At 60.0% G+C, this 15288-nt stretch overlaps 1 protein-coding gene across 1 annotated transcript; it reads left to right on the plus strand.

Annotated features, from left to right (window-relative positions):
- Positions 1–461: 461 nt before the first annotated feature.
- Positions 462–14258, plus strand: CLCN7 (chloride channel, voltage-sensitive 7; the record flags this gene model as incomplete). The annotated part of the gene is made up of 25 exons (XM_010152831.1): positions 462–480; positions 1832–1907; positions 3136–3207; positions 3441–3506; positions 4125–4257; positions 4596–4705; positions 5418–5498; positions 5920–5982; positions 6527–6610; positions 6767–6860; positions 7280–7344; positions 7767–7883; positions 8222–8276; positions 8890–8950; positions 9690–9828; positions 10109–10202; positions 11554–11723; positions 12064–12115; positions 12379–12506; positions 12677–12762; positions 13018–13150; positions 13278–13328; positions 13685–13861; positions 13965–14045; positions 14172–14258. Coding segments are annotated over 25 exons (2294 nt in total), but the record flags the coding sequence as incomplete, so codon positions are not given.
- Positions 14259–15288: the final 1030 nt, after the last annotated feature.

Consider the following 15288-nt stretch of genomic DNA (forward strand, 5'->3'; position numbering starts at 1 on the left):
GGCAGAGGTGCTTTCCTTTGCAAGGTCTCAGCTCAGTCCCTCCCAGCGTTTCAGGGCAAGGACCCTGCTTTTTCCCCTACCAGGATGGTGGGGACATGGCTGGGACCCCCCTGCCACCAGAGCAGCTGGGCACCAGTGAGCACTGAAATGGGCAGTTCCTGCCTCCAGCTCATGACTCTCTAAGTTCTCATCCCTGTTACCATGGGGAGGTGACAGCTTTGGATGTCCCCAGCTCACAGGAGCCTGCAGTGATCTGCTCTGACTACCAGGAAGATGATCTACCTGGATCCTTTCCTAGGGGATTGTGGAGCCATCATGGACCAGAACCAAAGCCCAGGCTGGGCTCACCAAACCAGTGTCTGAAACAGCTGCGTATGGAGCACTTTGTACTCAGCCCCTCCTGTGAGCTCAGGCTGTTGGAGACAAAAGGGCATGGAAGAGGGTTTGAGAAGCTGGGGCAGAATCTGCCGGCGGGTCACGAGCAGACGGAGAAATGGGAAAATAGGTCAGGCTGTAAACACAAAGGGATATTCTTCCTCTGCGGTGACGTGCTCGGCTCCCAGCAGCTCTGGCCTGCACGTTCCAGACGGGATTGGTGGGGATTAAAGCACTGGGGCCTCCATCTGGGATCTGCCAGCCCCAGCAAAGCAGGACCGACATGCCAGGGCCCCGCTGTTGCTCACCATCGCTCATTTATTCTCCTGTCCTTTACCCTGGCAGCTGGGAAGGAGGGCTGGCAGAGCGGTGAGGCCTCCGAGGGGAAGATCTTAATGTTGAGAAGTGGTGTTTGGGCTGTGCCTAGTGTTGGTGCTGCTCATGCCCTTGTGCATCCCTGTGTTTCACAAGGTTGGAGGGGTGACGGCAGCTTGCCTGCTCTTGCTGGCTCCTCTTGTGGCACTGCCCGGCTGGAGGCTGGCTCAGCCGCAGCCCAAGCCCTCGCCTGCACTGGCCAAGGGATGAGAGGTGCCCCAAAAAGCCCCTAAACTCCTGTGTTACGCAATTGCGTTGCCAGTTGCAAGCCTGAGTGGCCACCAGCAAAAGGAGAACCTGCCTTCCCAGAAGGAGACGCAAACTCTGCTTCCGAGCGTTGTACTGGGACCGGCTTGAAATGGTGCTGATGTCCCCAAGGCCGCGCAGGAGAACGTGCCCCGGTTCCTCTTGTGCCTGCCGGCTGGCAGCCAGCCCAGCCATCGCTTCAGTCCTGGGTGCTCGGAGGGAGATGAGCATGCTGATGTGCTTGTCTCCTTGCTTGGGGGCTCCCTCATGAGGGGATGACAGAGCCAAACGTGCCCTCGGCCATCCCTTGTCGCTGGCCGGGTGTGCTGGCTGCGGGATGGCCCTGGCAGGTGTGCATGTGTTCATGGAGAGGACGCTTTCTCTTCGGGCAGTCTGTCCCTCCCCAGCTCCAGGGGAGTGTGGAATGTGCTGCTCAGCACAGGTTTGCTGGCTGCATAGTTTCTGTGTCGGGGTGCTGGGGTGCCATGCTCCTTGGCTGGAGGCTGTGGGTGACTCTCCCACTCTCAGGGCTGCTGGCTGCCTGTCCCGAATGAGCTGCCGCTGGCTGGCGCCTTCCCTGGGTTGGAGCAGCTTGCCCAAACCCTGGCAGGCTGCCGCCTTGCGCTCCCTCTGGGGTGACACATCCTGTCTCCTCGGTGTGTCCTTGGAGAGCAGCCATCCATGGGTGCTGTGCTTCAGGGGAGCTCTAGCCGTGGGCGGGCAGGCAGGCAGAGCTCGGCAAGGAGGACAGAGCACGAGCAGGCATGAGCCTGCTCCTTCCTTCTGCCTAGGCTGGCCGCACTTTGGGGAATTGACCTCGTTTTCCCTTCTGTCCTCAGCTCACTTCCTCCTCCTTCCTGCGCATTGGGCAGCTGAGCAATGTGGACCTCAACGAAGACATCCGTGAGCTGGTGAGTGGCAAGGGAAGGGACCCACCATCGCAGAGACCACTTCCCTTCTTCCACCAACAGCACTAGCAGCTGCTTTTGTTCCACTCCCTCACATGCTGCTTGTCCCACAAGGGCTCCAGTGCTTCCTCCTGGGCTGGGTGACCTCTGTGGCACGGTCTGCCTCTCTGCCTCAACCCTTGCTGCTTCCTCGTAGCCGCAGTGCTGGCCCCAGAACATTTTGGTCCCCTGCACCTCTCCGGGTGGCAGCACCAACCCATCAGCACAGGAACCTTTCTCCCGTGGGAGCAAACTTAGAATCTAGTGGCATGGGAAGGGATTTCTGTCTTGTGGGGAGAGCTCCGAGCTGCATCTCTTGCTTACTGCCCTGTTCAGTGCGAAGGCAAGGGGGGGGATCTGTAGTGGGAATGCTGCTGGGGGAAGATGTTGCAGTATGGGGTTATTGACAGATGGGGCATCTTGGGAAAACTCTCAAATTTCAAGTTATTCCCCCTCCATGTGCTTCTGAGGAGCGTTTTTTCCCCAGATGCTCCTTCCTCAGCTCTGGAGCTGTAGGAAGAGCAAATGGGAAAAAGTCTTTTGCCTAAATACTGTGGAATTCTCAAATGGGAAGAAATATAATATAATCCAGCCCCTCAGAGGAAAGGCTGGGCTGGCTTTGGCCACAGCTGTAATGCAGGGCCAGGGAAGAGTGCGGGGTGCTGCTGTCCCAGGGCCCCTCCATCATCCTTGATAAATGCCCTAATTCGGAGCTGGGACCAGCTTGCACGGTCAAAGGTGTTTGGGAAACAGAATTTGGTTTCTGTCCAGAAACGCAGGCCTGCTTGAAATAGCTCCTTGCTTTCAGCTGAAGGAATTTCCTGCTGGGGTGGAAGGTCGCCCTCTGCCAGAGCAGGGAGCTGCTTGGAGGCAGCGCTGGATCCACATGGCAGCGTGGTACCCAACTGGGCAAACCCTCCATCTGTGTATGGTGTGGGGAAACGTCCTGCCCGGGGAAAAGAGGCGGTGGGTGAGGTGCATGCCTGATGGCCTTAAATCCCATATATCCACCAGTGGGTGGAAAACCACTCTGGATCCCAGCCTGCTGGGCACCTTGCACTAGGACTTGGGTCTCTGCAGCCCTCCCCACCTCTCCTGAGCATGACACCCAGCATTAATCCAGCAGTTATGGGGCAGAGAGGAGGGTTGGAGTCAGACCTGACCCTCCTAACCTGTGTGTTGTGTCCTGCAGGAGACAGACCTCCCTCGGCAGCATCCCAACGAGATCCCCCACAATGAGAAGCTCCTGTCGCTCAAATATGAGGTAAGCGCCCATCTCCCTCCCTTGGCTCTGCCCCCTGCAATGCAGGGGGTGAGGTACGTGGGGTGAGGGCTTGTGGCCGCCCAGCTGGCGGGGTTTCAGCAGGGAAGGGGTGGGATTGAGGGAGGAAAAAGATACAGGGGTGTGGAGGGGCGAGGGTCTGAGGCCAGCCCTCCCAGGCACGGGTGTCTCTTCCCTGTGCTACACAGTAATGGCATCTCCCCTTACTGAACCAGAGCCTGGACTATGACAACAGTGAAAACCAGCTGTTCCTGGAGGAGGAGAGGAGGATAAACCACACGGTGAGTCGTCTTGTGACCTGGCTGCCCACAGTGCCCACAGCCAGCGTGGCCAAGGGAAGCTGTTCCCCCTGCCCGGCTGCTGAGGGGCTCCTCTGTGCTGCGGAAAGTCACGCTCAGAGCAGCACTTGAGCCCGGGGGTGGCTTGGGGGCACTGACCAGACTGTGACAAGCTGTAAAAGCTCAGGAGCAAGGAGCAGCGTAGGATGGTTTGAATGGGAGCTGGCCTGGGTGTGTGTGGTGGGATCGCTGGGAAGTGCAGGGCAGGTCCTGGGGCAGAGGGACTTCTGGAGCCGTGGGAAGCATCTGCCCTGGGGGCTTTGGGAGGCAGTGCTGCAGCAAGAAACCTAACAGAAGGGGTCTGATGGAGGCAGACGAGCTGGAAGAATGACTGTTAAGGATCCCACAGAGGGGCAAGGACACTGGCTTAAAATAAGTAAATTGTGGCCAGACTTTGCAAGCCTGGGTCAGCCGGCTTCGATTTTCCCTGGGCATCTCTCCTTGGAGCTGCGCAGGCTTGGGGCTGTGTTGGGGAAGGTGGCCAGGTGTGTTGGAGTTCCCCCCAATGCTGCTGGGGCTGGGCTGGGTGGCAGTGGGCTCTGATGGCTGTCTGTCCTTCAGGCTTTCCGGACGGTGGAGATCAAGCGCTGGGTCATCTGTGCCATGATCGGCATCCTCACCGGCCTCGTTGCCTGCTTCATCGACATCGTGGTGGAGAACCTGGCTGGGCTGAAGTACCACGTGGTGAAGGGCAGTATCCTCCCATGGAGCCATGGCCACCGGCCGGCCAGGAGCTGCGGCGTCTCCGCTCCTGGTAGCTGCGAGAGGGGTGTGGAGGGAGCGGGCAGTGCTTCCCGGCCTGGGTTCCGCCGCACAGACCCTGTCGCCCCAGGTGCTGCCCAGTCGCTCTGCGGTGCTGAGCTGTGGCCAGACACTGCCGTAACGGAGGAGGCTCCTCGCAGCAGCCCTGGCTGTGCGCAGTCACAGGATCTGCCACGCCGCCACAGCCCAAGAAGCGTTTTAGCAATGTGTTTTCATGGTGGGAGGGAGGGTACCCAACTGATACGGTCTTTCCTTGAGCCGCCTCCCCAGACATCGACAAGTTCACAGAGAAAGGGGGACTGTCTTTCTCCCTGTTACTCTGGGCCACCCTGAATGCCAGCGTGGTGATGGTGGGCTCCGTGATCGTTGCTTTCATAGAGGTAAGAGTTTGGAGGTGGCCTGGGTAGGGTACTCCCGTGCCTTTTGCCCAACTCCTTATGTGAAGGAAGCAGGATCATGCCTCCAGAAAACACACAAATTTGTGTAACAGCAAATATGGTTCTGCCAAATTGGCTCTTGGCAGCCCCAGTTCTTCCTTGTTGGCTCCAGCTGTGCTGCCGAGCTTCTCCTGGAGTTCAGACTGGCACAACGTGCTGCTCTTCGCTGGCAGCCTGGGGCAGAGGGTGTGCTCCAGCCGTGGGTGCAGCTCTCACAAGCCTTGGCCCCGGCTCAGCCTCTCTGCATTGGGTGTACGTGAGTGCCTGCAGAGAGCAGGCTGGTTGGGTGCCTTGGGGGCAGGTTATGGCTGGGAGGGGGGCTATGGCTGCCCACAGGCCACTGCTGAGGCAGCAGTGTCTTCCTTGTGGCTTTGCCCTTGCTCTCCCTAGCCCCCAAGTGTGAGCCTCCTGCCGTGGCACGTGGTGGGGACACCCTGGTGTCCCCCAAGAACCCAGCCAGCTCTTTCTCCCTGACACGTTGGTCCCTGGGGACAGTGGGTGCCTCTCTCAAGCTCACCCTCAGAGCTTTGGTTTCACCTCTGAGCCTGCCCAAGGGTGTGCTCAGTGTGCCCTGTGCTGAGGGACGGGGGTAAGGTGGCTGGTGTGTCCTCACCCTGTGTATGGCAGCCACTAACACTCTCCCTGCTCCCCGCAGCCCGTCGCAGCCGGCAGCGGCATTCCCCAGATCAAGTGCTATCTCAACGGTGTGAAGATCCCGCATGTTGTCCGCCTCAAGGTAGGAAGCAGGAGGTGGTGGGATCGTGCTTTCTGCTTGTGATGGGGCCCTCTCTGCTGGGCTGGCCCGGGTGTGTTGTGTCCTGCTGGGATGGTCCCTGCCCGTGCTGCGGCAGAGGGGGAGCTGGCGCAGGCTTCCGGCTGCCCTGCTGCACTGCCTGGCTCCGCAGCTGTTACCTGCCGGTGCAGGGCAGTTAAACCTGCCCTGGGATTGGCAGCTGGTACTCAGAAGAGCAGTTTTGGGGGGGTTTTTGCTCTGGTCAAGAAAAAAGTCAGCCAACCCCATTACCACAAGGCAGGGGTGAGAATCACAAGTTCCCCGGTGTCACTGGCACCTGCGACTGGCTGGGTCTGTGTCTCGTGTGGTCGTGTCCCTCGTCCCACCCTTGTGATATGATGTGCCTGTCATCTCTGTTTTGCAGACCCTGCTGATCAAAGTCTGCGGGGTCATCCTCTCGGTGGTCGGTGGCCTGGCTGTTGGCAAGGTGATGTACACAAAGCGCTCTCCGGCATGCTCTTGGCACCTTGTTACAAAAAAACAGCCTGTCGCCGGCCTTGTGCCGGGAACGGGGTGCTGGTGGCCTGGTGGTGCTGGCCAAGGTGATGTGGCCAGGCCTGGGGAGCCCCCGGGGTGTGTGATGCCAGCCCTTGGGGTGCACAGTGCCACTGAGCCAGACTGTGCGAGCAGCCTATATCCGTCGGTGGCTGACCCTGTGCATGTTAGGTGGGGAAGGCTTGGGTGCCCCATTGGGACCTTGCTAGCCTGCTGGGGCCACAGGCGGCCATTGCAAGCCCCTGTTCCCCTTGGCTGGAGGGGAGCTCTGCTGGGAATGGGAGGTGACCGCAGGAGCCACTTGCTAGAATGAGGATTTAGGGGGGGAAGCAGCAAGCTGCAGAGATGTGGCCCTGTGTGCCTGAGCACTGCTGTCAGCTTCTGCAGGGCTGCAAGCTGGTGAGCAGCATCCAAGCGTCCCCGACTGTCCCTGGCATTCTTCCTTCTCCAGTCTGACTCTGCTCTCCTGCCCGCAGGAAGGACCTATGATTCACTCCGGAGCGGTGATTGCTGCCGGGATCTCCCAGGGAAGATCCACGTCTTTAAAGCGAGACTTCAAGGTTGGTGTCGAGGACCAAGGGGCTGTGCTGCAGGTGCCCCTTCTGTGCCCAAACTGGGGTCACGCCAGTGCCTTGGGGTCATCATGGCATACCCTGTGTCTCCCCCAACTCGTGCCTGTGGCCAGCCCTGAGCCTGCCTTCGTTTTGGTGTTTCAGATCTTTGAGTACTTCCGCAGAGACACAGAAAAGAGGGACTTTGTCTCGGCTGGAGCTGCTGCTGGCGTCTCTGCTGCATTTGGTGCTCCCGTGGGTGCGTGTCTTGGCTCTCTGACACTGAGCAGTGCCTGCACGTGGATGTTGTCAGGAGGCTGCTCTCACTTGCATGGAGGGAGCTGCCAGGATCTGCTTAAGGCACTGCAGGAGTCTTCCTAGCCTGACCCTACTTCACACTGTCCTGTCATACCACACAGGTCGGGAAGAGGGGAAAAGGGGGGGGTCATCTGTCTTGGACCCCTTTCTGTGGTGGAGGAGGGCGGTGGAGGGTCTTCACTGACATCAGCACATCACTGATGGCTTGGTGGGCTTGCTGGTCCTTTGCTGGAGCCTGTGAGCTCTGGGGCAGTGTGGGGCACATGGGCTGGGATGAATTTGGGTGCCTTGGCTGGTGCTGTGAGCCAAAGGTCTGTGGCACATGCCCCTTGTGAAAGTGTTTGTGTCTTCCACTTGCAGGGGGTGTCCTCTTCAGCTTGGAGGAAGGGGCTTCCTTCTGGAATCAGTTCCTGACATGGAGAATCGTAAGTGCTGGAAAGTGTGAGCAGTAAGTCAAGGGCTGCCTTTTCCTGATGCCTTGCAGCCCCAGGCCTCCTGCCATTCCTGCCCCAGCCAGGCAGCATGTGTAACATCCCAAGGAACAGCATCCCAACTTCCCTTCTGTGCCCTGGTCCTCAGAGCCTGAATTTGGATGTGGCTGAGCTCCCCCTTTCCAATCGAGCTGCCTTGGGCTGTGCCCCAGGGCAACAGAGAGGCAAAAGGAGGCAGTCGGTGGAAGCTGCCCAGTTTTCTGCCACAGGGAACAAGGCCCTGCCACACTGGGGGTACTAAGCCCTACCCAGGGGCCACAGGGGGTGGGTTGGGGTAGTGCGGTGTGGGAGGGTGTACATGGTGAGGGAGTGTGGCTTGAGGTGTCTGGCAGTGACTGCGCTGTATCTTCTTCCAGTTCTTTGCCTCCATGATCTCTACGTTCACTCTGAACTCTGTCCTGAGCGTTTACCATGGCAATGCTTGGGATCTCTCCAGCCCTGGCCTCATCAACTTTGGCAGGTTTGATAACGAGGTATGGCACAGATATTTCCTTTGTAGGGGTCTGTTGCGAGGGTTAGAAGCAGTCCACAGCAGTCTGGGCCACCACTCTGTCTTAAAACATCGCTGGGGCTGAGGTGGGCTCAGCCTGAGCAGGCTCTGGGGTCTCGCCAGATCCCAGCTCCACCAACCCCAGCAGAAGGTGTTTCTGTACCCACTGGTGGGTCTGGGGGCTGCGGGGTGAGTGGGGGAGACTTCGGAGCCGCTCTGGGAGCCACTCACCAGCACAGGCTGGTGCTGTCCCAGCAGTGACCGGCTGTGGGGCTGCAGATGGACCAGGAGATCTGAAACCTGTTTCTTTCTTGTTTGCAGAAAATGGGATACACAATCCAGGAAATTCCTATCTTCATCTTTATGGGAGTGGTTGGTAAGAGTGCTGCTCTTTCAATTTTATTAGTCTGAATAATTTCCTCTCTTCTCTGTCTTGGTCTAAAAAGGTTTGGGATCCAGTTTCCTGGGGAGACTGGGAAATCCATTAAACTCTGGAACAGAGGATGCTTGTGGGGCTTATATGGGGGTGAGAGCTGGATCTCGGCCCAACCCTCACCCTTGTAGCAAAGTCAAAACCCTTTAATCTGTGTACTGCAAAGTTGTTGAGTGGGGTCAGTGCATCATAGTTGTGGGCAGCCCCTTGCTTTCAAGCTGCTGCTAGCCCCATGGGAAGGGGACGTGGAGCACATTGGGCACACTCCCCAGCATGCTCACCCAGCTCTGCGGCCACCCGGGCATCTGTTGGCCTGTCCCTCACCTGTGTGGTGCCCGTGCTGTGACCCTGCTCAACCCACTACCGGTGCTGGGCTCCTCTTGGATGTCAGGTCCTGGCTGTCTCTGCAGGGACAGCTTGCCTGTGTCCCAGGGCTGCTGGTCACACTGGGTGGGTTGTGGACATCTCCATGAGCTTCCTGGCTTCCTTGTGTCCTGGGCAGCTGTAGGAGAGCCTGGGACCTGTGCGCCGAGCTTCTTCCCTTTTGCATTTGCAGGCGGGATCCTCGGGGCCCTGTTCAACGCCCTCAATTACTGGTTAACGATGTTCCGGATCAGGTAAGAGCTTGTGGGTGGCAAAGGTGATTGACTGGTGCATTCTGCACTCCCTTGAAGCAGCATTCCCAGCCAGAGTAAGGCTGTGATCTCACAGCCCTTGGAAGCTGGGAGGTAAAGACACCGCGTGCCCCTGGCTGCCTGCAGTTGAGGCCGTGACCTGCAGCATCCCTCTGTCGCTCTGACCCTGCTAAGTATTTCCCTTTGGTGACTTGAGGAGCCAAAGAAGTGCAAACACTGTGCAGACCTGAGTGTTGGGTGCATCTGAGAGAGCTGCTAAAGCCATCGCAGCCCAGTCTGGCACAGCCAATGCCTGTCACCAGCTTTCCAAACCCCAGGATTGGCCCGCGGTCTCGGGGAGGGATGACCTGTGGTGGTGGAGCTGTGAGGGGCTGGCAGCAGCTTCCAGGGCATCGCTCCTCTCGGAGCTTCGCAAGCTCCAGCTTTCTGGGCCTGGCTCTGCGCTGTCTGCCCAGCCCGATCACACCAACCTTTCCATGGGACCTGTGCCTGGCTTCGTGCAGGGGAGGTGGAGCTGAGTGGGCAAAGCTGCGCTTGCCACTGGCCTCCCCCCAGCTCCCCACAACACCTTCTCCGGAGGACAGGGTGCAGGACAGCCTGGCAGGGCTCTGGAATGAGAGCAGAGGGAGCCAACCTGTCTGTATACCTGATGGGATGTCCTGAGCCAGGCCACGGGTGATCTTGCCCTCACCCCTGGGTGCCATCCTCGCTCCTCTCGCAGGTATATCCACCGGCCCTGCCTCCAGGTGGTTGAGGCCATGCTGGTGGCAGCAGTGACGGCGACCGTGGGGTTCGTCATGATTTACTGCTCGAGAGACTGCCAGCCCATCCAGGGGAGCACCGTGGCATATCCCCTGCAGGTAGGAGATGCTGGAGAAGGGCCCCAGGGTTCTGGGACACCCTGAGCCTGGGGGGAGGTAGAGGGCTGAGCTGGGAGACAAGACCCTGCAGAGTTTTGTCGCACTGGATCTTGCATTCAACACCCTCCACCCTGGGCAGAGCTGGCGACCCAAGCGCCGTGTTGGTGTGCTTGCTGCCCGAAACTGCCTTCTCGCCAGCGCCTGTCCCCCAAGCCTGGCAGCCTTCCCTGCTGCGGGGCAGCCCAGATCTGCCACTTCTCTCTCTGTTCTTCCCCCTCAGCTTTTCTGCGCTGATGGAGAGTACAACTCCATGGCCACTGCCTTCTTCAACACGCCCGAGAAGAGCGTTGTCAACCTCTTCCATGACCCTCCAGGTCCGTGTGCCCAGGAAACGGGTCCTTGAACGTGAGCAGAGCAGGGCCGAGCTTGCATGTGGTGGCTGACACACATTCCCTGGCTGCTCGTGGGATGAGGTGGGGGTGTCAGCACGGCCCCGCGTGGGCACAGTGGCATCTGGCAGAGCACTGTGCCTGCTCCTTTCCTGTACTGGTGGAAGGAGGGATGGATGGATGCTGCGCCTGGCGGCACCTATGAGCTTGGCCAAAGGGCTGTAGCCTCAGGAGCCTGTGGGCGAGGACCTGGTTTTGTTTGGGTGTGTTTGCAAGCTGTCACTTCTGTGTTGTGTGGGAGCGTGTCTGACCCTCGCTGGCTGGAGTCTTTCCTGGAAACATCCCAGGCTGTTTTCTTACTTAGTGGGGCCTCTTGCCCCTGAATGACTTTACCTTCTGGACAGGTTGCGGAGGTGGATTTTGGATTTGCTTGAGAAGTGAGATTTGGCTCCCAGATTCCAGCTCCCATTTCCCTTGGACCCAGTGTAACGACAGCATGCACTCTGCCAGCTGGTCTGAGTTTTGTGGGCAGCAAGCAGACAGCTCCAAACTTCTAGACCCTCAGCCCAGAGAGTGTAACTTGGCCACCTGATGCCAAGTGATGACCATCCTGTGTCTCGGGGCTGCTTCCCGCAGTGCTGGGTCCTCCCTGGCTCAGGGCTTTGCTCCGTTGACCTCTCTGTGAAAGAGAAGTTGCGAAGTACTTGTTTAAATTAGACTGAGCTGCTCAGTAGTCCTAAAATAGCAGTAGGCTGAGCCCTGGGGGATAGCAGGGACTCACTGTGATGGCACAGCCTCTGCCGTGGGGCAGCTTGGGGCTGGCTGGAGCAGCCGTGGGAGCTGTGGGACAGGAGGGGGTTTGCAGGACGTACTCTGCCGAGTCAGTCCTGAAGCTGGGGTTAGGACTTGCCAGTTCCATGGCACCTCTGTCCTCCTGGCCTCGTCCTCCAGCACTGGTGATCCCTCGGGGATCTGAATTCCGTCATGCCGCCTCGTGAGAGGCTGGGAACTGCGGGGCTGGGAGGGAACGGGTCATCATGGGTCCTGAGATGGAGGAAAGGCATGTGCTGGACTTGGTGGGATGGGAGGGCTTGGGATGGCACCAGTCAGCTGGTGGGGCCCTTGAGGGCAAAGAAATAACCTAAAGAGCAGGTTTGAAAGGCTCGTGCTGCCAGGGAGAGTGTTGGGAAGAAGGTGCACCCTACGAGAGGGGCTTTCACTTCTGGGAGTGTGTTGCAGGGCTGCTGCTCTCTGTTCTCCCGTGGCTGCGGCCCATCATGGTGTCCTCTGGGCTGCAGGACCAGCACTAACTCTCCATCCTCTCTCTCCAACTCAGGTTCCTACAACCCTATGACGCTGGGTATGTTCACCCTGATGTATTTCTTCCTGGCCTGCTGGACCTACGGCCTCACGGTGTCCGCAGGGGTCTTCATCCCCTCCCTGCTGATCGGCGCTGCCTGGGGGAGGCTCTTCGGCATCTCCCTGTCCTACCTGACCAAAGGCTCGGTGAGTCCTTGGTGGGAAGGGATGTCGTGCAGCAGGAGCCGTGGCATCCAGCCCTCTTCCCTCGCCACTGGGCAAGCAGCACATACAGGCAGTGTGCACAGAGCTGGCTACGAGCTTGGCACAGCTGTCTGGAGTGAGTTGGCTCCTCGCTTGAGGTCTTCCTGAGCTGGGTCTGGGCTTTCCCACATCCCAGCGGAGCCCTGCCAGCAGCTGGGCTGTGCAGGCAACCTCAGGCACTCCTCTCCACTTTGGAGGAGGGTTTGGGGGTCAGGGCATTGCTCGCTGTCTCTGGATGCCCAGGAGCCAGCAACTGACTGCCTCTTCTCTCTCTGGTGCTCAGATCTGGGCTGACCCTGGGAAGTACGCCCTGATGGGAGCTGCTGCACAGCTAGGTGAGTTCCCCATGGCGCAGTCTTGGCCAACTCCTGCTCACGTCGGGGTAAAGGTGGCATGGGAAAAAGTGGTCCATGCCCAGCCTGGCCGTCAGCTTTGCTGGGGCATGAGCAAGGGCTGGGCTCATCCAAGGCACCCCTGCCCATGTGGCTGGTCCTGCATTGCTGTGCAGAGCCTCAGGGGCTTCAGGTGCTTTGCTGTCCCCTCGCCCCATGTTTTCCTGCCCCCCTACACCCCCAAACCTCTTGTGTGCCTCTTGCAGGTGGGATAGTGCGGATGACACTGAGCCTCACGGTCATCATGATGGAGGCGACGGGCAATGTCACCTATGGCTTCCCCATCATGCTGGTGCTGATGACAGCGAAGATTGTGGGAGACTATTTTGTGGAGGTGAGGGCTGGTGTGCTCACCGGGAGCCTGGGACCCAGTGAAAGGCTGTGGGTTGGGGTTAGGGATGCAGGGAGGCCAGGGCAAGCGTGTGCTCCCTCAGAGGGGAGCTGCTGCCCGGCTGTAGCCCTCAGCATCTCACCAGGCTTCTGATGGTTCGGCTGTCATTGCAGGGGCTCTATGACATGCACATCCAGCTGCAGAGTGTGCCCTTCCTGCACTGGGAGGCTCCGGTGACATCCCACTCCCTCACAGCCAGGTAGGTGGGCTGGGGGGATACCTGTCACACTTGGGGCAGCAGCTTTTAGACCATGCTGTTGGCCTGAGCAGGAAGCGGAGGTGGTGACACTCGTTGTCCCCTGGTGCCACCAGCCCAGCTCCTTCCCCAGCAGGGATTGTGGCCTGCAGTGCATGTCACTGGCAGGTTTTGGGGACAGGAGGCATGTGTGCTGGGGGGAATATCTGGGGTGTGTTGCTGTGCGGGGCTGTGTTTCATACCAAGCCTTCCTTGCAGGGAGGTCATGAGCACTCCTGTCACTTGCCTGCGGCGGATCGAGCGGGTGGGCACGGTTGTGGACATCCTCAGCGACACCTCCTCCAACCACAACGGCTTCCCGGTGGTGGAGAGCAACCCTGACGCCACGCAGGTGGGCTGAGTGCCTCTTGCAAGGGGGCGCAGCTGGGGGTCGGCCATGCAAGGGCTGGCCATGGTATGGGACTCTTCCCGTTGCCCCCACTTCCCAGCCCCGTCTCATGCACGGCGCTCTGTTGTAGGTGGCAGGACTGCGGGGTTTGATCCTGCGTTCCCAGCTGCTGAAGCACAAGGTGTGTGATGCTGCATGGAGGCTCTTTGGGCTGTGTCTCAGTCCTGGTGCCCCTGTCCTACTGCTGCCTCAGGTCCTTTGCTGCCTGCCTTGTTCAGGAGGAGCTGGCAGAGGGTCCCTGTTGTCTCCCTCAGCTCACCCAAGGCGACCGTGGGGGCTGCTGTACCGTGCTGGGGTTACCCCAGCACCATCCTGCGCCCCACTGGGCCTTCAGACCCTGAGTGACTGGGAAACAGGCTGTTCTGCAGATGGTCCATCTGCCCCACGCTCCTGCCCTCTTCCCTCCCGGCTCCTGTGCATTGCCCTGGTACCTGTTGGTGCTGTGGGATGGTCCCTGATGGTCCTTTTCTTCCTCAGGTTTTTGTGGAAAGGGCCAACCTGAGCCTGGTACAGCGGCGGCTGAAGCTGAAGGATTTTCGGGATGCCTACCCCCGCTTCCCCCCCATCCAGTCCATCCACGTCTCCCAGGACGAGCGCGAGTGCATGATCGACCTCAGCGAGTTCATGAACCCCTCGCCCTACACCGTGCCTCAGGTAATGGCCAGGGACCCCTCCAGGTCCCACTCGGGGGGCCGTGGTGGGTGATGGCTGCCAGCTGGGGTTGTCGCAGCCCACCCAGTCCTGCTCTGCCTTGCAGGAGGCGTCTCTGCCACGAGTGTTCAAGCTCTGCCGAGCCTTGGGACTGCGGCACTTGGTGGTTGTGGACAATCGAAATGAGGTGAGTCCCTGCTTGCTGTGTGCAAGCAGCCTGGGCCCCTCGGGATGGAGGGAGGGGACACACGCTGCCCTTGTCCCCAAACTCTGTGTGCCAGCGTGGGGCTGTACCCTGTCCCTTTTCCGGCAGGTGGTGGGCATGGTCACCCGCAAGGATCTCGCCAGGTACCGGCTGGGGAAGGAAGGCCTGGAGGAGCTCTCGCTGGCGCAGACGTGACACGGGGCAATGCTGCCCAGTGGAGACGTGCCCCCGGCCCCTGGGAGCTGGGGATCGCCTTCTGTGGGAAGCATGGAGAAGGACTGGGTCAGTCTGTGCAGGCATCACAGTGCCTGGAGCACCAGCACGGCCGTGCTGCCCCAGCTCTCCTGCCTGCTGCTGCCTTCCCACATCCGCTGCCTCCTCTCCTCACCCCTTCCTCCGCTTCTCGGAGGGATCAAAACACACCCCTGGTTCTGGCTCCTGGCATAGGCTCTCCCTGAGGGTTGGGTGAAGGCTGGAGTGTGCCGGGGGGAGCAGAAGTGCCCTGCTGAGCTGGGCACTGTCGTCTGCTGTGGCACGTTGCCTCTGTCGTCTTACCCACCCAGCCTGGGATGTCTGGGCCCTGGCCCTGCTGCAGGGCCTGTGTGGGGGGTGGAGGGGATGTGGAGGGGCTCCCTCCTGCTCCCAGGGCCCTGTCCCCCCTGCCCCGTGCTCCTGCTGGCTGGGTTGGGCTGAGTCCTGGGGCAGAAACTTGCGTCTCTGGCCCACCAGCCCTGCTCGGCTGTGCAGTAACAGGGCTCCCGTGGAGAAGCTGCTGCCTCTTGCTCTTTCGTGGCTCCCCTGGCCACTTTAACCCCAACTCACATGTGGGGAGACACCCCTTGGCTTTGGGGCAGGGATGGGGAGGGGGGAGCTTCCTGCTCTGGGACAGTGCTGGTCCTGCAGCCTCTGTCCCTAGTGTGTGCCCCTCTGCCACTCCTGCCCTCCCACCATTGCTGCTGCCCCTCCCCTCTGGGGCCAGAGCCACCCCTGGGTGTTTCTGCACTTGCTGCAGCTTGTTTTGGCCCTTTCCAGCAGCTTGGGCCCTGCCAGGCACCCCAAAACCCAGCACCAGCCCTGGATGTGGGCAGAAAGCAGCCCCTGCACTCCCCTGGGTGATGAGGAGGGCTCCAGCCCTGGCACCTCAGCTCCCCCATGGCTCCTCCTCACCTTGGCATTGCCCCCAGCCCTGGCTCAGGGCTGCCCCCTCCTCCCTGGGCCAGGGGCA

Source organism: Eurypyga helias, unplaced genomic scaffold (assembly GCF_000690775.1).
Source record: "Eurypyga helias isolate BGI_N326 unplaced genomic scaffold, ASM69077v1 scaffold32895, whole genome shotgun sequence".
NCBI lineage: Eukaryota > Metazoa > Chordata > Aves > Eurypygiformes > Eurypygidae > Eurypyga > Eurypyga helias.